At 36.9% G+C, this 26,170-nt stretch overlaps 1 protein-coding gene across 2 annotated transcripts in view; it reads left to right on the top strand.

Moving 5' to 3' along the window:
* Positions 1 to 26,170, top strand: part of CTNNA3 (catenin alpha 3) — a 1,596,010-nt gene that overhangs the window by 1,271,141 nt on the left and 298,699 nt on the right. For both annotated transcript variants that reach the window (XM_029245645.1, XM_029245646.1), the window contains exon 13: positions 13,926 to 14,077. In XM_029245645.1, the coding sequence (XP_029101478.1) occupies positions 13,926 to 14,077 (152 nt within the window). The remainder of the gene's footprint in view (positions 1 to 13,925; positions 14,078 to 26,170) is intronic.

The following is a 26,170-nucleotide window of genomic DNA, read 5'->3' as shown; positions in this document are numbered from 1 at the left end:
AGTGCATTATTTCAAAATAAATTCACTACGAGTTCTAGTTGTAAAATTAGGCAGCTTATGAGGTACTCTCCCAGTCTAAGAATACATAGAAGTAGGATTATTGAATTATAAGAACTTGAGCTAGAAAAGCATATTCACTCAATGCACAATTACTGAGCAAGTGCTATGTGCTAGAAACGTATTTGGAAAGCTAAAATCTACAGGCTTAGTGAATGACTGAATATGGAGGGTGGAGGCTGCATAGGGAGAGGCAGGAGTAAATTTGGTGAGAGAAGCTGAAGACACAGAAGCTTAGGACACACACACACCTTCTAAGTACCTTATCTTTGTGGAACGTAAAGTAGAGTGACAAATGATAGTGTATCAGGCACAGAAGCAGAATACTAATCCAATCTGAGATGTGGGTAGAGAAAAGAGAAAGCCACAAAAGGCTCCCTGAACAAGTACTCTCTGTATCGACTCTTTAAAAAGAGAGGAAAATTACTGTAATGAGGAACATGAAGAAGGGCATGCCTTAGAAAGGAAATAATGAACGAATATAGAGAGGTGTAAATAAGCTAGCTTTTTGGGAAGGCTATAAGCTGTTTTGAGTGTTCGAGGCGTACAATGACAGATATGAAATTATTGGAGATGAGCTAAAGGAGGAGGAATGAGTTAAATGGAGGCAATGAATTCTGTGACTAAAATTTTGAATATCATCCTTTCGACAATTAAGGGTCCACCAAGGGGTCTTACCAGGTCAGAGAAATGGTGAGCATTGATGGTTAGAATGATTGCTGTGATAGTAGTGGGATGGATAGATCTGAGAACTAGATACGGCAGAAGAGTTAGGGAGGCTATCAGCTCAGTCAGCATGAGATCTGGTAAGGAAGACCTGGGGTTTCCAAAAGAATTCCAATTCAAGAATTATACAGGATGCAAAAAGTAACCATATTTGATGATCGAGGGGAGATAGAGGTAGATGGCGGGGAGACAAGAATGACTCTCAGTCATCTTGTTTAGGGCCTTGGGTAGATGGTAATCACATTTGCTGAGATGGGAAATACCAGAAAGATGGCAAATTTGGGAGAAGAAGGTGATGACTTCATCTTTGTACATGTTGAATTGAAAGGTAACTTACAGTTTACGTAGTTTGAGATACATTGAAGCCCACACATGTGAGGCTAGGGAGAGAAATGAGAGCCAAGTGTAGTAGTTTGGAAGTTCTGTTTGTATAGGTAGTAAATGGAATGTACAAGAAAGAACAGATGTATCTCATCTAATTCAAATACTTTATTTTATCAATAGCATAGTTAGCAATCAGCATTTCAGTGATCACAAAGAACAATGTAATTTGGGTTAAAGTGTAGGAAATACATAGTTTTGCTCTTAAGCAACACAGGATAAAGATTTTATAAAATCATACAATGGAGTCAATTAGGTATGTTTGGAGAACTCAAGACTTTTTAAAGAAAGCATGTACTGTACATATTTTCTATTGTAAAAAGAGAAAAGACCATTTAGGATTTGGTGTTTGATCTTGGTTCCAAAATCCCTGATATTTTATGTCTTCAGTTTCATTTGTATGTTTATTTTCTGAAGATTCTCTTAGTATTTTAAAGGTAGTCATCCTACCACATGTCCTTGTTATTGAGTTAATATCACAAACCATAAAAACATCTTTTAAATTTAAGACACAAGTATAAAAGAGAAAGAACCCTTTAGTGTTAATGGGGGCATATTTTGTGTTGCCTATTTATTGCTAAATATAATACTAAAACTTCTTCTCTTTTTCCCTCCTAACATTTGAATTTAAAAATATATGGAATAGAGTGATCTCAAACATCTGTGTTGAATTATATCTTTTATTCCTGTTTGGCTTAGAGAAAAAAAAAATCACTGAGATAGGCAGAACAACTAAAATAAACAGACAAAAAAAAAAATCCTCAAAACATGTCCATCAGTATTAAGAGTAGTGGAAATAACACAGGCTTTGGAGTCAGCAGAACTATGTATAAAAGTTGGCTCTGTTAATTATTAACTATAAATATGAGCAGCTACCAAAGTTTCACTTTTCTCATCTTTAAAGTTGGATTATTTTTAGGATTAAATTATATTACATTTAATCAGTTATATCTCTTCAAACCATGAGTAACAGAAATTTTTACAGGCTATATATCACGAAGTCCAGTGTTAATTCACCAGTTCATTAACACTAATAGAGATACATATTTTTTTTCTTTGCTATTTCGATATGACAGCTTTCTCTTTGTTGTAAGATGACCACAGCAGTTCTTAGAAGTCACATCCAGATAGGAAAATGTCCAGAGAAAGAAGAGGGACCATCTCTCCAGTATTTCTCTTTGAGCATGAATAACTTTCCCAGAAATCTTCCCCCAATACACTTCCTAAATCTCATTGGCTAGAACAGGGTGTCAGGTTCTCTTTAAACCAATCACTGCCAAAGGAAATGATTGGGTAATAATCAGAATTTACCTCTAAACTGAGAGCTACATCCCCTTTCTGCTGTTTGGATGCTGAACAAATTCATGTTTCTTTTAACAAGGATGTTAATAATGAGTATTGGGGAGCCAGCCAATTTTATCTGCTACATGTGATTCTCAAAGTTTGATCCCTTGGACCAGTAGCATTATATCACTTGGGAACTTGTTAGAATTCAAATTCTTCTGCTCCATATCAGACTTTTTTATCAGGAACTCTGTGGGTAGGGCTCAGCCCTCTGTGTTTTAATGGGCTCTCCAGGTGATTCTGATTCAGGGCCAAGTTCAAAAACCACTGTGTCACGATAAAGTTTACTGAGGAAAGAATATATTAATACTATTTGCTCAGAGCTACAGCTTTGCACAGCTCCAGAGAGTACAATGTGAATAAAGTGCAAAGAAGAAAGTGCCCCCTACTAGGAAGTTTGACTGCAAGTCTAGACATGTCACCATCACGCTTTACTGATTTCAACATAGGTAAAACACGAGCAAGATTATTGGTACTTAGTAATCAATAAATGTTGGTCCGCTATTATTCTGGAACCATATTATGCATGAGGTATTGTGGTAGTCACTTTCAGATAGCTTATCATGTTTGGAATCCAGATCTGAGACTTTCTGCACCAAGAATACAAGTTACTTACATTTTCACAGGAAAATATCAATTTACCCTGTCAGCACTTAGCATCTAAAACAAATGGAAGTTCTTTTTTCTGATAACCCTGAATGCCCATCCTTCAAGAATTAATGCACTATTGACATCAATTTCAAATAATGTATGATTCACTCCTGTCAGAAGCCATGCTGAGATTATTCATTCACTTATCCATTAAATTTCTGCCTAGAATCAAAATTTTCAAAGTCCTATTTTTGTATCGTATCATATCAGAAATCCAAGAAGGTGCAAAAACCAAAAATTCTAGGACTTTAACTTTTTGAAGAAGCAGGTGATAATGTTGTATAAAGTAAATATTCTTTTGAAGAATGCCTTTACATCTTTTAGAACACTATTTGTGAAGACTATTTTTGTTATGTTTTTTAATAACGAGAAATATAAATACATAAGTGGTACATTCACTCCCCTTAGCATATAGTGTTGAAGAGGAAAATCTTTTTAAGTCATTCCCAGTGAAAACTTCTAAGTGCAGAGCCCCATTTTAGTAATAATATGAACCATGTAGTACATCGCTTCACTTTTGCCTGGAATGCAACAGATCAGTTTTATAATTAATTGCTGTACCTTAACTCTAGAAGTTTTTATGTAATTACACTTGTCTTCCCTAACTTTCATTATGTGGCTGTTGGTTATTTTGGCCTTGTTTTAAGTTTTGAAAGCTTACTGTACCCTTGCCTCTTTTTTGAGCTTCTCTGAATTTTTTCCTCTTTTGGAAATAGGAAAGTTATAAAGATTAATCTCTCCTTCCATCCACTCACAAATTCTTACCCCCATGATTCTATACACCTATCTTTTCTTCCAACAACCCATGATTTACTTTACTACCCATTCATCTGTCCATACATCTGCTATCCTCCTGTCCATTCATTTATCTTTTTCTGATATCTTTCTGCTTGTAACCAAATGTAGCTAGAAAAAGTGAGCACAGTGCATGTGTGATTATGAATAAACCTACGGATCCAGAGACTATACTAGAAATAGACCAGTTTCTTCATTTTACAGAATTTTAGCTCCCTTAAAAAAAAATTGACTAACCTTCCACAATCCTAGCTTACATTGATGCAGAGGTTTCTGGATTTCTGTAACTATTTAAAAAAATTTTAGCAGAGTTATAAATCTTGATTTACTTCAGTAAACTTGTTTATAATAATGTTTGTAACCAATGTACATAAATCCAGCATTACAAAAAAAGAGCTTAAGGGATAAATATTTATAAAATAAGTAATTTCAGTTGCCTTAAATAGAAGCTTCCCTGCTGCATTTAAAATGTGACTTTTCTTCATTTGATCAAGAAATATTAGTAAAAGGAGTAATTCAATACAACAGGCTCTCTCACTCAAGAAGTTCACAATCAATTTTTATTCAACTTTCTAGAAAAACATCTATTGAATGAATCATACATGCATATATATTTAAATCATATTAACCTGGGCTCCCTGAAATTTTTTATATATTGATTATAATAGCAAGAAGGTTCAAGATAAATGAATATCAGATACAAGAAAAATGAATTTGTTCTTTAAAAATCTTAACATTGTACACTTGTACATAGGAAACCCTTGCAAACCTTGTGATATTGAATGACTAAAGGGAAAGTAAAATCACTACTGTCAATGAGATTGAGTCTCTACTCTTTCACTGTAATATTATAACTCACTAAAAATAATGACAATTCTGTCAAAGTAAAAATAACAAGTTGGCACTGAAATTTCAGAACATTTTTAACATATATTTCAACTAGTATAATTTCAGCAGATGTGAAATTCCATAGCTCTCATGGGATTAACACAGTAAGCAAAGATACCTGTAGTTTCTCAAAGCACAAACAAAACGTACGTTTTCTTGTTTAGGTAGTCATCTATATTTATACAAAGGTGAATACATATTGACCAAAAAAGCTAAGAATGGTATCAGTAAATAGAACCTGACACAATTTTGCAATGGCCCAGGACATTTCTAGGTGCCAAAGAGGGTTTTTTCCAAAGATTTATAACTTGTATTTGTGAAGTATACATAGAAAAACTACACAGATGATACTCACTCTTCCAGAATCTAAACCAGTGTCCTACAGAGGACAGGTGCTCAACAAATACTTGATTGCAAGTATTTGGAACAGTGCTAACAGAATATTTTCCAAGGATAGAACTGAGCTATATCTCTGCTGTCTAAAATGATAGCCATATGTGGTGAGCTAGAGTGACTGAGGAAGTGAATATTTAATTGTATTTAATTTGTATCAATTTAATGTAAATTTAGTTAAATAGCAGGATATTTCTAGCAACTAGCGGATTGGGCAGCACGACTTTAGAAAGTAGTCAAGTGTAAGCAACCCGATGATACATACCTCAATGATACACACCTCAAAACAAATTCATTTGTTCATTTGTTGCTACTTACATTTGGTTTTAGGTTTCCTTCCCCTGCCCATATGCTTGTTGTCAATTTTATATTTTTAAAGTTGTATAATGTTAACACGCTTACAAGAGTTAAAAATACAGAAAATATACTCAGCTACTGATCTATCTTCTCATATTTCTTCTACCCAATTCTTAGCATCCCTTGTAAATAACAAGTTTCCTTATTCCTTTATCTTTCATGTGAGTCTTTTTTTAATATTTGTGAAAATAAGCAGGTTAAGGATGTGCTTTTTTATCTCCTCTTCACTCTTACACGAAAGGTAATATATTGCTACATATGAAATCATAAGTTCATGCTGACACCTCCAATGCAATCCCATCCCATAGGGTTCTTCGTCTTATCGCATTCCATTGTAGTACCTCTCTTATTGCATAGTGAGAACCCTGGCTCTCAAAAATATCTACACGTTTACTCCTTGTTTCCACGTACAACACACAGAAATACCCGCAGGTATTTCCGACTGCTTTTCCGACTCCACTATTTCCTCAGCCCCATATCTTGCTCCTTTGATTCACTTTTTGTTTTGAGAATCTATTGCAAGTATCTCCCTAATGAAGAGTTCATGGAGATTAAATATTCTGTGTACGCGCATGCCTGAAAAAATCTTTATCCCACTGTTCACTTAATTAACTGGCTGAGTATTGAATCTAATTTCTGAAATAATTTCTACTTAATACTTGAATGCATTGCTTCATATTTTTCCTTTTTGTATCCGGTGTTGCTCATGAAAAGCCTAATACCAATCTGATTTAAATACTTTATAGATGACCCTTTCTCTCTTGAAGATTTAGTTCTTCTCTTTACCCTCAGTGTTCTTTAATGTTTGAGGATATGTCTCAGCGTGGTTATCCTTGCATCCAGCAGTAGAATGTAGTGGTAATGGGTACAGGCTGTGAGTCTGAATACCTGGTGCTGAATTCTGACTCTGATACCTACCCCTTTCCTGAGGAAACTAAGGTGGCTTGACAGAGTTTCTGAGCTCTCTGTCAGGATTTTGGAAGTGGCTGAGTACAGGAAAACACATGCAGTTAGAGACATAGGATCTTTAGCAAATGTATGTCTTTAGTGTCAGCAAGTCCAAGAGACAAGATTGCCTAACACAGTTAGAAGCATGGGTGGGCTGGTGATCAGGGAAAGTTTCACAAAGAACTGATATCTATGAAGATAAATATGAATTGTGGGTAGAAAGTTACCAGGTAGACAGGGTTAGGAAAAGGGCTGTTCTCAGGCATATAATCATAGACAGCTGGACAGAGAGAGTTGGAGTCTGGGGAGCTGAGATTAACTCTTTTTCTTCTCACCCAAGAAATCCCCAGCAACATATGAAGGACAACCTCAACACCACAAAGATATGTCAAATAAAGATATGTTTCTCCTACTGGAAGCCTTCCCAATCTGTTTGTACACCTCAGCATCTTTAAAGATATTTCCCCGCTAGACATTTCTGTTGACCTAAAAAAATAAAACCGTCAGTTAATTTACCAGCAAAATGGGTTTATTCAGGAACAGCAAAGAACTGCAACTCAGGACATGGAATCTGTGGCAAACTATAGGCAGGTCTGGAAAACAAAGGAGAGGAACATTCTTTTATGGAGAAGGAAGAGTGGGCGGGGCTGTTACAAACAAAATGTCCATTGGAAGAAACTGGGAGTTTGAAGTGTAGGGCTTTTCACTGGCAGAGTTGAGACAGTCTCTCATTGGTTGGGCTATTGCCAGGCAAGGAGAAGTTCTTCCTTCATCCTGCTGGGTAGTAAAATAGGAACTTTCTTCCTTTCAGAGATGCAAAGGTATGTCTCTTCCTGTTGGGTCTGCAATTGATAACAAGAGGTAGGGTGTGAGAGCTGCCCCTTCTGTCTTCCCAAATCCATTTAAAATGAGGTTTCTGTTTATTAATGTTTACATTTACCTCTTCCTATGGCCCATGTTCCTGTGGTCATCAGTGTGTGATCCCCTGCACATTGATCTGTATTTAGCTAGAGATACAGATCATGGAGCTCCTTTACTTCTCTGTTTTTCTTTCACTCTTTTCCTGTGTGTGCTTTTCTTTTCTTTTCTTTTTTTTAATTAATTTATTTATTTCTTTTTGTTGTGTTGGGTCTTCATTGCTGTGCATGGGCTTTCTCTAGTTGCGACGAGCTGGGGCTACTCTTCGTTGTGGTGGGCGGGCTTCTCATTGCGGTGTCTTCTCTTTATTGCGGAGCACGGGCTCTAGGCTTGTGGGCTTCAGCAGTCGTGGCTCGCAGGCTCTAGAGCGCAGGCTCAGCAGTTGTGGTGCCCGGGCCCAGTTGCTCCGCGGCATGTGAGATCTTCCTGGACCAGGGCTCGAACCCATGACCCTTGCATTGGCAGGTGGATTCTTAAGTGCTGTGCCACCAGGGAAGTCCTGTGCTTTTCTTGATAGTAGAAACTGAAGAGGTTAAAGAATGAGCTTAAGCAATAGATAAGATGGTAGGTGATTCTAAAGGAGGAAAATTTAAACTGTTAAAACTCAAGAACAACAAGAGAGTAGATAAACAATGAAAGTAATCTGGAGGCTTACCCAGTAGAACACAAACACACACACACACACACACACACACACACACACCTGATCAATATATTGAAAAGGAAGAGGGAAATATACCCTCCAGAAAGGCTATAATGTAAAAGCTGGAATATGCCAAGTGTTAGTGAGGATGTAAACCAGCTAGAACTCTCAGGCACTGTTGATACGAGTAAAATGTGTTCCAACCACTTTGGAAACTGTCAGTGTCTATTAACATGGTACAAAAGTATATTCTGTGATTCAGAAATTCCACTGATAGGTATAGCCCCTGAAAATATGAATGTAAATTCCCTGAAAATATGTGCATATATTCCTAGCACCAAAAAGTGCACAATATTTCATAGCATCACTATGTATAGTAGTCCCAAATTGGAAATTATCCAAATGCCCATTAACTATTGAATGGATAAATAAATTGTGGTATAATTGTACATTGGAATACTATACAGTAATAAGAATGAGAAATCTAAACCTACATTCAGCAATATGAGTCAAATCACATAAGTTTAATGTTGAGTGAAACTTGATAGAAAAGAATATATACTAAAAATAGAACTACCGTACAACCCAACAATCCCACTACTGGGCATATACCCTGAGAAAACCATAATTCAAAAAGAGTCATGTACCAAAATGTTCATTGCAGCTCTATTTCCAATAGCCAGGACATGGAAGCAACCTAAGTGTCCATCAACAGATGAATGGATAAAGAAGATGTGGCACATATATACAGTGGAATATTACTCAGCCATAAAAGGAAACGAAATTGAGTTATTTGTAGTGAGGTGGATGGACCTAGAGTCTGTCATACAGAGTGAAGTAAGTCAGAAACAGAAAAACAAATACCGTATGCTAACACATATATATGGAATCTAAGGGAAAAAAATGGTAATGAAGAACCTAGGGGCAAGATGGGAGTAAAGACACAGACCTACTAGAGAATGGCCTTGAGAATATGGGGAGGGGGAAGGGTAAGCTGTGACAAAGTGAGAGAGAGGCATGGACATATATACACTAACAAACCTAAGGTAGATAGCTAGTGGGAAGCAGCCGCATAGCACAGGGAGGTCAGCTCGGTGCTTTGTGACCACCTAGAGGGGTGGGAGGGAGGGAGACGCAAGAGGGAAGAGATATGGGAACATATGTATATGTATAACTGATTCACTTTGTTATACAGCAGAAACTAACACACCATTGTAAAGCAATTATACTCCAATAAAGATGTTAAAAACAAAAATATATATATATACAGTATGATTCCATTTGAATGAACTGAAACAGGCAAAACTGATGTACTCTCTTAGACCTTTCCAGTCTCTTAGTGTGGTATATATCCACTGTAAAACAAATTACTTCAAAAGTTAGTAGCTTAAAACAGCAAACATTTATTATCCTTCACATTTTCTGAGAGATAGGAATCCAGGAGCAGCTTAGCTGTGTGATTCTGCCTCAGTCTCATGACATTGCAGTCAAGATGTCATCTGAAGCTGCAGTTATTTTGAAGGCTTGAGTGAAACTAGAGGATCCACCTCTAAGCTCATGGCTGCTGGTCCAAGGCCTCATATCCTTGCTGGCTGTTAGCTAGCAGCCTCAGTTCCTTGCCATGTGGACATCTCAATTATGCTGTTCACAGCATAACATCTAAAGTTCTTCAGAGCAAGCAGTACATGAGAGAGAATGACCAAGATGGAATTCTTGAAGTGTTTTTTAAATAGCCTAAGAAGCAACATCCCATCATTTATACCACATTCTATTTGGCACACAGATCTGGCACAATGTGGGGAAGGGGTATACTAAGACGTGAATACCTGGAGGCTGGGATCATTAGAGGCCATGTTGAGTGCTGGCTCTTACACCTGGTAAAAATTTAAATTGATGAATTTTGAGAGGTTTGATAGTATAGGAAATTGCATTGATAGTTTAAATATTTGAGAATTCATACTAAGAAATACAAAAACAACTAACAAAATTTTTTTTTTCAGAGGCAACTTGTTAACTCCATTAAAATAGTGTGTTACATAATGAGCAGAGGTCATCGTAGACCATTACTTGGTGCAGGTCCAACTTTAAATACTTAAATAGTTACATTCATTTAACCAATTATTGTAGTGTTAACAAATTTGAAAATGTTATGAGGAAGATTGTGAAAGAGCTAAATTTTATATTAAGTAGTCATGACTATATCTAAAACATTTAAATAATTGAATATTATTTAATATTAATGTATTATTGAGAAACATCAAGATTAAGCTTTAGGGAAAACAGCTAAGTCCCTAAGGCACTGGAGATATGATTGTATAACATGATGGATGGTATACTGTGTGTAAACCTTGTTTTCTTGAAATGTAGGTAGATTATGGATTTGAGATAGCTTTGTCAATTTGTTTTTCCTTCTAAATTACCACTAACTGGCTACTTAATTATACTCACTTTGTATTTTCTTGAAAGCATTAAAAAATTTCACGCCCACTCTGATCCAAGCAACCATATGTCCATAGTATGAATAAAGCACACCCACAGCTGATGTTTAAGCTAATGAAATGAGAAATGTATTACATGCCGGCTTTGAATAGTTCATTTATACTGTTAGAGTGAAAAAAGTAGTAGTTTCCATCTGTACTTCAGAAATTAAACATTGGCTTCTCAAAGATTTTATTTTAATTGGAACTAATATTAGTTTATTAGTAAGAGGCCCCTAAAGGAGTTAAATTGAAATCATGTTGCAATAATGAAATAATGTATTTTAATACATTTAATACATTCCTTAAAATACACCAAATCTTTCTCACATTATCTCACATGGCAGTGAAAACTGGACCTTTACATGATTTGATGCTTGTCTCTCTTTTTTTGGCCAAGATTTACATAGGAAGATGATAGGAGCAGTTTCAAGTTGTAGAGGCAGTTAGTAACAAACTGAAGATGTAGATAGAAAGAGTTAAATTATTATTGTATGGAACACTTGTTTGGTGGATGAGAAAAACCTTTTTATAGTGGGGAAGACTATGAAAAGAGTTTTGTCAGTGGTAGACCACCAGAAGGTTTTGTTTTGTTTTGTTTTGTTTTTTTGTGGTACGCGGGCCTCTCACTGTTGTGGCCTCTCCTGCTGCGGAGCACAGGCTCCGGAAGCGCAGGCTCAGGGGCCATGGCTCACGGGCCCAGCCGCTCCGCGGCATGTGGGATCTTCCCAGACCAGGGCACAAACCCGCGTCCCCTGCATCGGCAGGCGGACTCTCAACCACTGAACCACCAGGGAAGCCCCACCAGAAGTTTTGAAACCACATCTCTTTGTATTTATCTATGTCTTTAGGGTTAATAGAGGATGTCAAAGTGATTAGGAGCCTTTCTGCCATGTTCTTTGGAGTAGAAGTTGAAGGAACCTGAAGGAAATGTGAAATAACTGGACACATTTCTGTTAAGAGTTTCCTCCTTTCTCAACACCATAAAAAGTAAAGATTAACTCATTAAATATGTCGAATATTCTTATAAGCCCACATAAGTATATTTTTGGAGATTCCCTAGTATGAACAAAACCTAAATTACATTGAAATGCAAGATTAACATGTTAAATTTGTACCTACATTTTTGTGGGGTTTTTATATTTATTCATTCATTAACTCATTCGATTACTTAATTCAATTACGTATCTACTATGTGCCAGGCTAGACACTTGGGATACCAACAGGAAAAAGTTTCAAGGAAACAGTGAACATTTTTGAACAGTGTAGTGATGTGACTCACTAATAAAACAACTTACTGAGAATCTGTTTTGTGACAGACACTGTTGTACTCACTGCTAAGAGTTGGCTTTGTCAATAAGATTATACTTACGATGAGTCTGAAGGATGAGAAGATCTTAGGCAGGAGGACTACGGTGAGGGCTCAAGCAGGAGATAATGATGGCTAGAGGCAGTGGGGCTGCACTGGCAATGGCTTCAAAATGTACTTATATGGTAGAGGAGATTTCACTTAGAGGACATTTGGATATAGAGGTTAAAAAAGAGTAGGAGGTAAAAGAAAACACCTGAGTTTTTTTCCTTGATGACTGGGCGTCAAGATAGAAAATATTACAAGAAAATTAGGCTTTCCAGGTAGAAAAGAATGTGTTTAGGTTTAGATAGGATGGATTTGAGGTGTTATGAAAGATTTAGGTAGAATTTTGCAGTAGACCATTTTGCATTTATAGCTCTGGAATTCAGGGAAAAGGTTAGATTAGAGATACACTTTGGGAGTCACATCTAAATTAGTGGGAATTGTGGTTCAGGAGTGTTTCTCCTACACAAAGTGGTGTGAGTTAGCTTTCTCCTTGCCTTTGTTACTCTGTTCACTGAAAGTGAGACAATGATTTCATGAAATCTCACTACTGAATAATATTATCCAGTAGAAGTTTTGGTATGACAGAAACATTCCATCTTGCCACTCTCAAAACAGAATTCAATAGCCATAGGTGTATACTGAGCACTTGAAATGTGGTAAATGTGATTGAAGAACTCAATTTCAAATTAAATTAAATTTTAATGAATTTAATGTGTCATAGTCATATGTGGCCCTATGTGGCCAGGTGCCCCTTTTTATTGGATGGTACACCTAGAGAATGGACAGAGGAGAAAAGCACAGTGGATAATCCTGGTGGGTATATTAACTAAGAATTAGGGTATAGGTGATACATTTTAGTAGGTGGAGGAAAGATGAGACTAGATAAAATATGGGTACCTATGTATATTGCCAGCATTTCCCCACATCAAGAACATGGCAGATAGGATTGCAAGACATGGTGTGCCATACATGCAGATAGAGATTTGGATGTAGGAAAAAATAATATTTATTAATATTTTTGTGTTAGATAAAGTACTGTATCTTCCAGGTTTGGAATCATTGCTCTAAAAATCAATTGCTTTTATCCTGCATATTCACATGGGGAAGAAACTTATTCAATATGATATGGTATAGTAGTTAAAAGTCATATTAGCAGAATGACTCTGTGAAAGATTCTTGATTTCTCTGTGTCTTTGTCATTCAACTAAGTATGAACCCCAGGTTAATACTGGGGTTGTTTTAAGATTTAAATCACAGCAAACACTTAGAAAACTGCCTTGAATCTACTGAAGAGTTAATGAATGCTGTTATCATTAACCTTAAAAGTAAAGTCAGAAAAATGTTTTTAATTGAGACTATTTTGAAATCTTAATAAAAAAAAGGGCATTCTATGGATTGGCCTTACTGATTGATATATCCCTAAACTCATTCAATGTTGTGTTATTTTACATAGAAACGTTTTGCATATAAGATCACCAGTTTCTTTGCATTAATGTTTTTGATGATGAGGAAATATTTTATCAATAGAAAGTTTACAGTAGTTTTATTATTTCTATGAGATAGAATTAGTGTCTTTAGTTAATTTTCTTCTATTTAGCATCTCAAATGTTTTTTTCTTTAAATATTTTTATGTTTACAATTTCAACTATTATTCACACCAATTCTTTTTTGTCATTTCTTTGAGCTTACACTGGATCGGATGAAAAATAATTATATGGTTCCAGCCTTGGTAAAAACAAAAATGCTATAAAGGAGAAAGATAATCTTTTAAAACATTTCCATAACGATGCCTGTGTTGTCTTTGGTTACCTTTGTATTTCGGAGATTCAAGATTATCCTGCCAAAATGTTTTGTCTCCCTACATTTAAAAACTAATTGAAATTTTATTAATCAAGTATTTGTTTAAAAATATGATTCTCCATTTCCTGGAAACTCCAGAAATCTGAAAATACAAATAGGACAATTTTCTCTTTCTTATTCATTTTAACAGTAATTCCGGAATTTGTAACACAAGTGAATGTTGCCTTGGAAGCCTTAAGTAAAAACTCTTTGGATGTGTTTGATGATGATCAGTTTGTGGACATCTCAAAAAAGATCTATGATACAATTCATGATATTAGATGTTCAGTCATGATGATTCGGGTAAGTTTGCTTTACCTTCTATTGAATTATTGTAACACTTTTCACCATCTGGTATGCCTGGAATGATTGCAAGAAATGTTTTATTTCTATGCCGTAACGTCAATGCTGAAATCCATTAGAACTTTAGAAATTCATATGTATCCCCAAAATCAGATCTACTGTCAAAAACAACACTTTTACTTATGTTTATGGTTGTAACTTATGCAAATGAGCACATTTAACTGCCACATGTGCAGAAATGATAGAAATCATTGTGTGCAGGATTTGCTGAAGTGTCACATAGCATATCAAAAGCCAAAGAACAATACATAAAGTAATTTACTTTCTTTTCTTGGGCAGAAAGGAGAGGATCTTTCTCATCACTACTGAAATTTATAGAAAAATGTGTTTAAAACAAGGTATTTCTATGGCTGAACCCTCTCATACTAGATCATAGAATCGGAGTGTTCTGTAAGAAATCTCATACTAGATCATAGAATCGGAGTGAAATCTCACTTGTAACTGCCAGAAACAAGAAATGGTTGAGAGTTGTCTATTTGGGAGAATATATACCATCTTCCTGAGTGTGAAAGTGAGTCGTTTGTTGTGGGCACACCGCATATACACAGACCAAGATTATTTGTTTTTACTCAAAATGTTAATGTGGGATATTTTTTTAATGCTATTAAAAAGAAAAAAAAGGGCTTCCCTGGTGGTGCAGTGGTTGAGAGTCCGCCTGCCGATGCAGGAGACACAGGTTCGTGCCCCGGTCCGGGAAGGTTCCACATGCCGGGGAGCAGCTGGGCCCGTAAGCCATGGCCGCTGAGCCTGTGCGTCCGGAGCCTATGCTCCGCAACGGGAGAGGCCACAACAGTGAGAGGCCCGCGTACTGCAAAAAAACAAAAACAAAAAAACAGTAGAAGTTCTTGGGAAAATGCACATGTAAATATATGGAGATAGACTATTTTAGGATTGGTTCACCTGGAGGCAGAGTCAAATATTTGTGTTAACATTAGTCTGTTTAGGAAAAAGTGAGACAGAGAACCAACAAGTGGCGATTATGAGTCACTGCAGACAACTTGGGTTTGAGCCTGGGCAACTCTAGCAGGGTACTGTAGAGCACACCTCAGAATTATTTTACCTTAGGGAAACAAAATCCAGCTTATCCACCTATTCACCCTTGGTTAAAGGCCACCTCTCTTCAGAGGTGTTACCAGAGCCTCCTGCAGGGCCAATCAAGCTCTTGTGGCCAAAATCCACCCTGAGGCAGAGTAAAGGAAAGAAGAATCAGTAAGACTGGTGAGTGCAATTTGTAAGTATGAGTAGAGTTCAATTTGAAGGCTTCTGGAATTAACTGTTAGTAAGACTGTGAGATGGAATTGGCTGTATTGAGGAGATAAGGATGGAGCCTCAGTAGTATCTGACAGGTCTGAATGTCATAGGTTACATGGAGCAGTTCATAAAAATGGAGCCAACTGAGGACCTTGTAGGGAAAAGGGCCAACAGAAGTCGAGGAGCCTCGCAGGGCAGATGGACGCTTATGGAAGAAATTGTAAGAGAAAGTCTAGAGGTGTCAAGACACGGGATCTAGCACTTCAGAGCTTGGGAAAACCTGCCAGCAAGCCAGTTATACAGGGAGAAACCTCAATATATATTTATGAACAGTCTAGAAGTATTTGTTCATATGTGACTGGGAACAGTGGTACTGTACTAGTACTATGTCTGAACTGCAAAGTACCTTTGCCAAATAGTTTCTTCTCTTACAAAAGTTTTTATTCCTTACCTGTGTGGACTAGGTGACTAGTGGGCTAGTATTAATTCAGAGCTGGACAGGTGGAACCAGGAGGGAAACACTGAAAGTATGAAGAAGGCACATAAACTTCAGGAGGTAGCTTTACAAGAGTGAAAGCCCCACATTTCCAGTATCCCTTGGTGGATATTTGAGAAGATAAACCAGTGAAATAGCATAGGTGAACCAGGGCAGGGAATGCATTTTGTTTTTTGTTTTGTTTTTTTCTGCAAAAGCTATCTAGGGACAAATGTTTTATAACCTCTCCCACTTGAATATTCTAGTATTTAAAAATTTTATTATTATCAAAATAGCTTACTTATAGCAAATTAAATTGTCTTGCCATTATTTCTATATATCCCTCATTTGCAGTAGTCCTGTTTAGGGCAGGAGAACAATTTATTGTAATTCTTAACAGCCTTAGAGGGCAGTAATTTTTCCCTATAGCCACGTCTTTTTCAAGGTAAATGCTTCAATTTCTTTTAACTGTTCCTCATAGAAATAATTGTGTTTTTTGTTTTGTTTTTTGCGGTACACAGGCCTCTCACTGTTGTGGTCTCTCCCATTGCGGAGCACAGGCTCCGGACGCGCAGGCTCAGCGGCCATGGCTCACGGGCTCAGCCGCTCCGCGGCATGTGGGATCTTCCCGGACCGGGGCACGAACCCGTGTCCCCTGCATCGGCAGGCGGACTCTCAACCACTGCGCCACCGAGGAAGCCCAATAATTTAGTATTTTGTGTTCTTTACTAGTCCTTATTTAACTTTTCAACAGACTTCTCAAATGAGACTATCAAAAAGCATACCCTAATTAGAGCCAGTCCATTGTCAAATAAAGTGGAAGATGTATTCTTACATTACGGCTATTAATACAGCCAACTACTGTTAGCCTAATTTTTCCCCTCTTAAACACCATGATTATTGGATAGACAATAACATTTTTGTTTTTATTTTTTATACTGTTGTTGCCTGTATATCCCTTCTCCATTTTGATTTGATGTGTTTGCTCTTGGCCCCAAATCCTAATGCTATTAAACCTGCATTATATTTCTAAATGATTCTTCATGTAATTTATCAGATTGTTTTTAATTTTGGTTGGTGACCATACCTAAATTAGTATTAATTAGAAATGTGAGATTATAATCTTAGTTCCTTCATCTAGATTACAGATAAAAATATTAAATTATATTGGCCCTTAATCCCTGCTAGATAGCTCCAGTTAAGGGCATTAGTGTTAAGATCCCTTAGAATCTGATGTTCCAGCCAGCTGAGAACATACTGGTAAGTGTTCAGTTTGAAAGAATGTTTTTTTTGATTGTTGAGGTAAAGATACTCTTTCTTCAAACACATTTTATGGCCAAAAAAAACCAGATAAAAGCAGAGATCCTGTGCTTGAAACGATGCAGGATAGTCTAGAGGCCCATTATCTCTGTCCCTACACCCCCAGTCTCCTAGACAGCTGCTAGGGGCACCTGTACAGCACTTCTGCAGGGATTCCTTGGATGATGACCCAGAAACCTTTGTACTTAACTGCTAATTGGATTATAGTATGAAAAAAATAGAAGGGTAACTCAGGTGTAATTAATGAAAATCTTTTTTTTTTTCTTTGAGGACTGTCCCTTTACCATAGATGATAATAAAATTGATCTGGTATAATCTTCTCTTTCAAAGGTCAGATGTAATGCTGACCAGTATCCTGAACTTAGAACTGCAAAACTTTATTTAGAGTGTCTAAAGAGCGTCAACATTAAGGCAATACATGTATAATTATGCAAGTTCAGGTAAGGCTAAGCTGTGCTCTTGAGAATGTGTGTGCGTGTTACTGAATCCAGTCTTGCACCTGAATTTTCATGAGTGTTCTTCAGTGCTCTTGAGATGATAAAATACTAACTTAAGATCGCGGCCTGATATTTTATAGTTTTACAAAAAAATATGATTATACCGGTCTTTAATATTTATTTTGATGAATAACTATGTTTGCCATTGTTTAGATTATTTTTTAAATTTCTGAGTCAAATACTGTGACATTTACTATTACTATCTCCACTGGATTCAGTGTACGGACAATTGAGTTTGTAGAATCTCATTCTTAACCTTGGAGAGTAGGAAGTATTAATATTCTTTATCTGTTTAGTGTTTAATATCTATATGTAAATTTTACAGTGATTAGGAGCTGTATGGTCAGGCCACGTAAGATGGCTGTTCTCTTGCTCTCTGTACCTCCCCTCCCCGGCCAGTGCCTGCTTCACCTGTATCTTATGCATATGACTGACCTTCCTACATACTTGCCCCAGGCCCCAGCTAGTGATTGTTATTATTAAAGGGGGCTGTGAAGAGCATTCCCCTCTGCTGGTTTCCCTGGTAACTAATGAGCCCATCTGAAATCAATTCCCCTATAACTGGCAAACTCCCCTTTCTCCGGGAGTGAAGACGGCTGCCATGTCCTGCCCGTCTTCTGAAGCACACGCTGGGGTGTCTCTCCAGGACCTTGCTTCAGACGCGTAAGCTCCCCCATCCCTTAAACAACTGATGTCTCTGTTGCTGACTCCCATCTCTTTCTTCAGTCTTGAAGCTGGGCAAGCATAGGGCTTGTAGGCCTGTGCGGTGCAGCCCAGCAAGAACCCTAATAATATAATGGTTAAAACGAAAGCAAGTAACAAATCTCACTAAGCTTCAGTTTCCTCCTTTGTAAAATGAACTTGGTATTATACCTACTTTAAAAGATTATTATGCTGACAAAATGAGCTAACAGAAATGAAGTACTTAGTAAATAGTAGTCTAATAAGAAGATAGCTTCTATTGCTGTTACCACTGTGAATAGAACTAGTACTACTGAAGCTGCCTATGATTTTGTATATCTTGAAGAATGTTAGCTATAGAAGCTGTAGAAATATGCTCATGGAGCAACGTGAAGCTGAAACCCAAAAAGTAACTTGAAAGGGTGAAGTTCAAAGCATTTTTTTTTCTCACGGTACCGTTTACATTGTATAAGAGGATAGCCATGTTTATCAGCATTGGGTGTCTGAATTATAGTTGATTTAATGCAAATTTTGCTTTTGAACCCGTATTACTTTAAGCTAGCGTTATAATTCTGCGTATTGTTTTTCTTAACCTCTTGAAACATACAAGGAGGCTCAATGGCTCATCTTTTTGGTAAAAGGTGCTTAACCAGAAATAGAGGAAATTTGAAAAGGATGGCATAGGTGAATTGTGAGAGACTAGCATGGGTGGCCAGAAGTGAAATACTCTCAAAGAGAGGAAAAGATTCAGCAAAAATTCATCCTGTAACAGGTGTTCAGAATGTAGACTTTCATATATTTTCTTTGTGCATTTTCACATGTGAGTTATCAAAAGTTCTCTGAGAATACACAGAACTTTCCAAAGACGAATGTGAAGATTTTCAGGACCATCATAAATTTAGATTTTCTGTGTTAGTTTTCTAACTTTACGTTTCAGGGAAGAGGAACATATTTTGGATATCTCACTTGATGGAAATTAATTTTTGAAAAAACAAAGAAAAATAAAATAAATTAAAAAAACATTTACATGTCCCAGTTTACATGGACCATCTTTACCTGAATCATTTAAATGGATTCTAGAATTGAAACATAGTTTAATATACAACTTCAGCTTATATAGCCAGAAAAACCTTTTGTGTCCAGTTCTACTGTGTGTATAGAAGTGGATAGATTTATAGCTTTTACTGGAATAATATATAATTTTTAAAATTTAAATTACTTGCACTGTCATGATTTCTTTGAACTTCTTTCATTGTCCACCATAGTGTCTTTTCTTCGTGACCTCAAAAATTTTTTTTCTTTGTATGTCTTCTGGACTGAGCTGCTGTTTTTCTCTTTGAAGTCTCACTCACACTGCCAGAGAGAACGGCTATGGTGGTGTCAGTTAGAAGCTAACCAGTGTAGAATATTATCTTGTACAATTAGAACTCTGTGTAATGCAACTTGGAAATGAAGAAATAGCGAAAAAAATACTGTGTAAAATCAAGACGTGCATTGAAGTCCCTGTTTTACATTACCAGTTACATTGTTATTTTACATGATATCATTAGTTTCTTCGCTGTGGAGGGAAATGAAAGCATACCATTAAATTACTACTTCTACCTAGTAAAGTGGCTTTAAAATTGTACTTAAAATGAAAGACAAAACACTGTTCCTTAAGATTAGGAACAAAGTGAGAATGTCCATTTTCCAAAGCAATGCAATGTTATGGATGTTCTGGCCGGAACAGTAAATCAATAATCATAATAATAATAATAATAATATAATAAAAAGTATATTGGTTACAAAGGAAAAAGTGAAACTGTCTAGATTGGTAAATTATATTCTCAACTACATTGAAAATCCTAAAAAATAAATTTATAACAACAAAAAAACCCATTCTAGTAGAACTGATAAATAAGTTTAGATCACAGAATACAGGATCACAGAATACAAGGTCAGCATACAAAAAACAATTTTATAATGGGAGCAAGGGAAAAATAAAAATAAGGGCAAAATTAATGAAATAAGAAAAGTACAGCAGGGACTTCCCTGGTCCTCCAGTGGTTAAGACTTGGTGCTTCCACTGCAGGGGGTTTAGGTTCGATCCCTGGTCAGGGAACTAGGATCCTGCATGCCACAGGGTGCAGCCAAAAAAAAAAAGGAAAAGTACAGTGAAACTCAAAGTATCTTTTTCTGTATAGTAGTAACTAACAACTAGAAAATATATCTTTTAAAAGTACAGTATATTTCAGCATTAAAAATAAAATAAACTTAGTGATAAATTTAACAAAGACGTACATGATCTAAACTCCGAAAATTATAAAAATTTCAATTTTACAAATATTCAAAAATATTACTAAGAAAAACTAAAATCACTTAAATATTTGGAGTTTATCATATTTCTGGACTGGGAGACTCAGTATTGCTAAAGGTGTCAATTTTCCCCAAATTGATTTTTTTGTTTTATTTTTCCTGCGGTGTTTGGTCTTCGTTGCTGTGTGCAGGCTTTCTCTAGTTGCAGTGAGCGGGGGCTACTCTTTGTTGCCGTGTGTGGGCTTCTCAGTGCGGTGGCTTCTCGTTGCGGAGCATGGGCTCTAGGCGCAAGGGCTTCAGTAGTTGCAGCACATGGGCCCAGTAGTTGTGGCTCGCGAGCTCTAGAGTGCACACTCAGTAGTTGTGGCACACGGGCTTTGTTGCTCCGAGGCATGTGGGATCTTCCCAGACCAGGGATCGAACCCGTGTCCCCTGCATTGGCAGGCGGATTCTTAACCACTGTGCTACCAGGGAAGTCCCCCGAAATTGATTTTAGGTTTAATGATGTCCCAAACACATTCTCAGCAGACTTTTATGAAGACTAATAGTCCAAGGTGGTTACATGGGTGTATACATTTGTCAAAACTCATCAAATTGTACACATAAAATTACTTGTAAGTTATATTGCTAAAGATAATTTAAGAAAATAATGTTTTGCCCAGTAGCCAACACCTTAGAAAACAGGCAGTTTTTTTTTTTTGCTTTATGCGGGCCTCTCACTGTTGTGGCCTCTCCCGTTGCAGAGCGCAGGCTCAGCAGCCATGGCTCACGGGCCCAGCCGCTCCGCCGCATGTGGGATCCTCCTGGACCGGGGCACGAACCCGTGTGCCCTGCATGGGCAGGTGGACTCTCAACCACTGTGCCACCAGGGAAGCCCCCACAGGCAGTTTTAATTAAAGTCCTACCAAACAGTATTAGTTAGGACTAATTAGAAAGGCCTGCATGGACTTCTGAAAATGCTAACACTTTGAATACTATAAAATTAACACCTTTCTACTTTATAACTGGCTGCCTACCAGATATTTCTAATGCATGTATTCTCTTTTGTTGATTTTTATTCCCTATATTTGTGACTCATTACTTATTATCTTAGATCAGGGGTTGGCAAACTTACGGGCTTAGGGCCAAATTTAGCCCACCACCTGTCTTGTATGGTCTTCAGGTGAAGAATGATTTTAATATTTTTAGATGGTTGAAAAATTTGTAAGAATAATTTCTGAAAATTATATGAAATTCTAATTTTAGGAATACAGGCACACCCATATATTATACCTTGCTCTTTGTGCTACAGCAGAAACTATGTAGCTCACAAAGCCTAAAACATTTACTATTTGGCTCATTACAGAGTAAGTTTTCTCACCCTTGTTTTAGATAGTCTGTTTTGACTGTTTACCAAAATCTTGAACGACTTGCCCAAGGATCCAATCACTCCTTTATTAGTTTTCCCTTATAAATCCAATTGTCCAAAACATTTGAATATTAGAATTGTTTTTCCTTCCAATTTCCTTGAATCATGTGACCACCTAGAACAACTTCTGCTAATTCTTCCTATTCCCAGGGGAAGGGATGAATAGGAAGTGTCCCAGCCTCCTTTCTCCATCCTCCTTTTTACCCTGAGGGCTTCCACGCCTTAGGTGCTCAAATTTTTTTACCTTTTCTTTTGTAGTTTGAGCTATCTGTGCTTCTTCCTTTGCAAATTTTATATTCCTGCCCTACTATTTTGCAGAGAGAGTCCTTTAATTACTGGGACTCACCCTTCTTCAAAAGCTGAATGGAATTTTTTTGCATTCTTCTTGGTATTTTCATTCAGCAGATAAAATTAAATTTTAGCTTAGCCTTTGATTATCATACATTTTGAAATTCAGTTTTTGAGGCTTACATGATGTTGAAATTCATCAACTTTATTCAACCATTACTTCTTTTTTTTTTTTTATGTTATAGTAGTAACAAATTTGTCCAAAGATGATTGGATTGCAAATGAATTTTCATAAAATAAGTACTTGCTGAGTGAATTTAAACATGCAGTGAATTAGGGTAAGTGTATGTCTTGGTTTCCTTAGGACAGATTTGGATTATCCCCCTTTTCACTCTCAAAAGTATCAAATTTGGACGATATATTGTTATGTTCACTCTAGTTTCTGGGTCCTGATTATGCTGCTTGAGGCCCCATGTTACATCATTTTTACCCACCAGACTACGTTCCACAGTGCCTGGGCACTAATGATCACAGTTCTTTATCAAGCCAGGTTTTCCGACACTTTCTTTCCATAGGCCTAACTGCTAGCAAATGTTCCCTTCCACTCTTCATGCTCTGCAGACCCTTTGTTGACTGTGGAGAATCTATTCACGCACCATTCACATTTATTTAACGTTCAAGAATTTACACCTTTTCATTTTTCAGTGGAAAGCAGATTTCCTGAATTCATCTTAGTCACTCTACATTCTCACAGGAGTCTTGCCAGGGAATACCAATTAAAGCACTTTGTCCTTTTTGGAAATGATATGACTCCTTTATAGTGTCAGAGCCAGTTTGTAGAGAAGCCAATTTCCAGGGGGCTTTCTAAAGGAATTTAATAAAAGACGTGCAGCAGAGTAACCTTAGCTTTATATGCAGATTTAGATCAGACATCACTGGGAAGAATTCTGTACTGAGGCTCTTGCTGTTTCCTCTGAAAACAAAGAGTTTAAGGCAAGGAAAAGCAGAATCGCCTGCTAGTACTGGTCAGCAAGAGGTGAGACTGTATGCTCTCAGTGCACTTAATGACCTTCCTCATGTGTGCACCATTTGAAGAGACTTTTGACTAAGGGAACAGAGGTGACTAGACTACGAAAAAGTGTTCATTGAGAAACCTGTTGGTTAAGCTACAAAGCAGCACCAGTCAGTGATCTCTGTTGCTCATGCTGGGAGAGAGATGTTCAGCTTGAAGTCATTCTCGGAAGTGCTCTTTCACCAAAGGGTCAGAGCTGTGGACTGGCAGGAGAGTCCATGGTCCAAAAGGGCTTTGATGCAGACTAGCCTTGCACTCAGGGAACTCTACACAAGTGCTATGCAGAGCCTCTGATTCAGAGTAGCTGAGTTTAAGGAGCCAAGCATCTCTCTTTGAAAGTACCTTCAGGGGAAGTAGCTAGCACTGTGAATAGAAAAATAATATGGGGAGGATGGGGGGATGTTTAGTTGTGGAATCTTAAGGGATTTTTTTTTTATCGTTTGTTTCTGGTAAGTTAATTATTAAATAATTTATTTCAATTTTTATAACTAAGCTTGCATTAGTAATTAAATAAATTAGTAAATATATTAAGTGTTAAATCTACTAATACGTTTTCATTATTTTCTATTTTGTTTTCATCCTAAAAACGCTTATGGGGGGCTGATCGCTTAACTCAAGTGAAATGTTTGGCTGCCCACATTTCAAAAGTAACTTTTGGAATGTTGAATAAGCCTTTTAGAGAAAAAAAGTCTAAAGATAAAATTTATGAAGTGATGACTTTTAAGAAACAGGCTTTGGCATAACTCATAGTAGGAGGGATATTGAGACTTTTGTATTTCCAGTATCCGTAAAGTAAACGATGGAGTTTCAAAGGGAGAAATATTCTGGAGCCTGATAGCAAAGGTCAGGAAGTGAAGTGAGGCTCTTGAGGTCACACAATGATGGGGAAGTAACAGGATAGGATCCAGAGTCTTTGAGCACCTGGTTCAGGACATTTTCTTTTACCTCAGTAGAAGGAAACAGCCCAGTGTTGTTATGCACTCAACAGGAGCCCTTCTACCTCACTGACTCCCCTTTGTTGATGGGCCACTTAGTTATAAACACAGAAATCCCAAGAACCACTTTTGGGGCAATTTGTTGAAGAATACTTACCCTACAACTCTCTTCCCTGCACCTTCAAATTCAGATACATAAACCTCCTGACTGTTTCTCCAGTTTGGCAGACATTCCTACACTTCTGGTGTCTTTCCACTTACTGCCCTCTCTAACCATGTGCTTCCTTTCTTTCTTTTTCCTTTTAATTTTTATTGGAGTATAGTTGATTTACAATGTTATGTTAGTTTCAGGTGTACTGCAAAGTGAATCAGTTGTACATATACATATATCCACTCTTTTTTAGATTCTTTTTCCATATAGGCCATTACAGAGCATTGAGTAGAGTTCCCTGTGCTATACAGTAGGTCCTTATTAGCTATCTATTTTATATATAGTAGTGTGTATGTGTCAATCCCAATCTCCCAGTTTATCCCTCCCCACCCCCAACCCCCAGTAACTATAAGTTTGTTTTCTACATCTGTAACTCTATTTCTATTTTGTAAATGAGTTCATTTGTACCCTGTTTATAGATTCCACATATAAACAATATCATATGATACTTGTCTTTCTCTGCCTGACTTACTTCACTCAGTATGACAATCTCTAGGTCCATTCATGTTGCTGCAAATGGCATTATTTCATTCTTTTTTATGGCTGAGTAATATTCCATTGTATATACGTACCCCATCTTCTTTATCCATTCCTCTGTCGATGGACATTTAAGTTGCTTCCATGTCCTGGCTATTGTGAATAGTGCTGCAATGAACATTAGGATGCATGTATCTTTTCAAATTATGGTTTTCTCCGGATGTATGCCCAGGAGTGGGATTGCTGTATAGTATGGTAGCTATATTTTTAATTTTTTAAGGAGCCTCTGTACTGTTCTCCACAGTGGCTGTACCAATTTACATTTCCACCACCAGTGAGGTGGAGGGCTCCCTTTTCTCTACACCCTCTCCAGCATTTATTGTTTATAGATTTTTGATGATGGCCATTTTGACCGGTGTGAGGTGGTACCTTATTGTAGTTTTGATTTGCATTTCTCTAATAATTAGTGACGTTGAGCATCTTTTCATGTGCTTTTAAGTAAAACTGTCACTGTTTGCAAGTGACATGTTACTATACATAGAAAATCCTGAAGATGCTACCAGAAAACTACTAGAGCTCATCAATAAATTTGGTAAAGTTGCAGGATACAAAATTAATACACATAAATCTCTTGCATTCCTATACAGTAACAACGAAATATCAGAAAGAGAAATCAAGGAAACAATCCCATTTACCATCGCATCAAAAAGAATAAAATGCCTAGGAATAAATCTTCCTAAGGAGGCAAAAGACTGGTACTCTAACCATGTGCTTTCTACAAGAATTGTACAGCAGACTTCTTCAGGTCTGAGTTATCATTACCTTACATAACATCCTGCATAAGCCCTTTAAGAATCATGAATAAAAATAGCATCTTCCACTTCAGACAGCCTTTATCTTCTTACTGAAGTTTATGTTTACCATGACAAATGGCATTATATACTTCTGTGCTTATTTATCTATTGTCTGTCTCCCCATACAAGAATATAGGCTATATAAAAGAAGGAATTTTTAGACCTTTAAACTAAAATAAGATGTTAGGCTTTTTCACAGTTAAAGTGATTGATTTGGTTGCCAAATTTGACATTTGTTTGAAATATAATCATTCGACCTCACAGAATTA

The sequence above is a fragment of the Monodon monoceros genome, unplaced genomic scaffold (genome assembly GCF_005190385.1).
Source record: "Monodon monoceros isolate NGI ecotype Baffin Bay Population unplaced genomic scaffold, NGI_Narwhal_1 Super_Scaffold_4, whole genome shotgun sequence".
Taxonomy (NCBI): domain Eukaryota; kingdom Metazoa; phylum Chordata; class Mammalia; order Artiodactyla; family Monodontidae; genus Monodon; species Monodon monoceros.
This window is presented reverse-complemented; position numbering and strand designations above follow the sequence as displayed.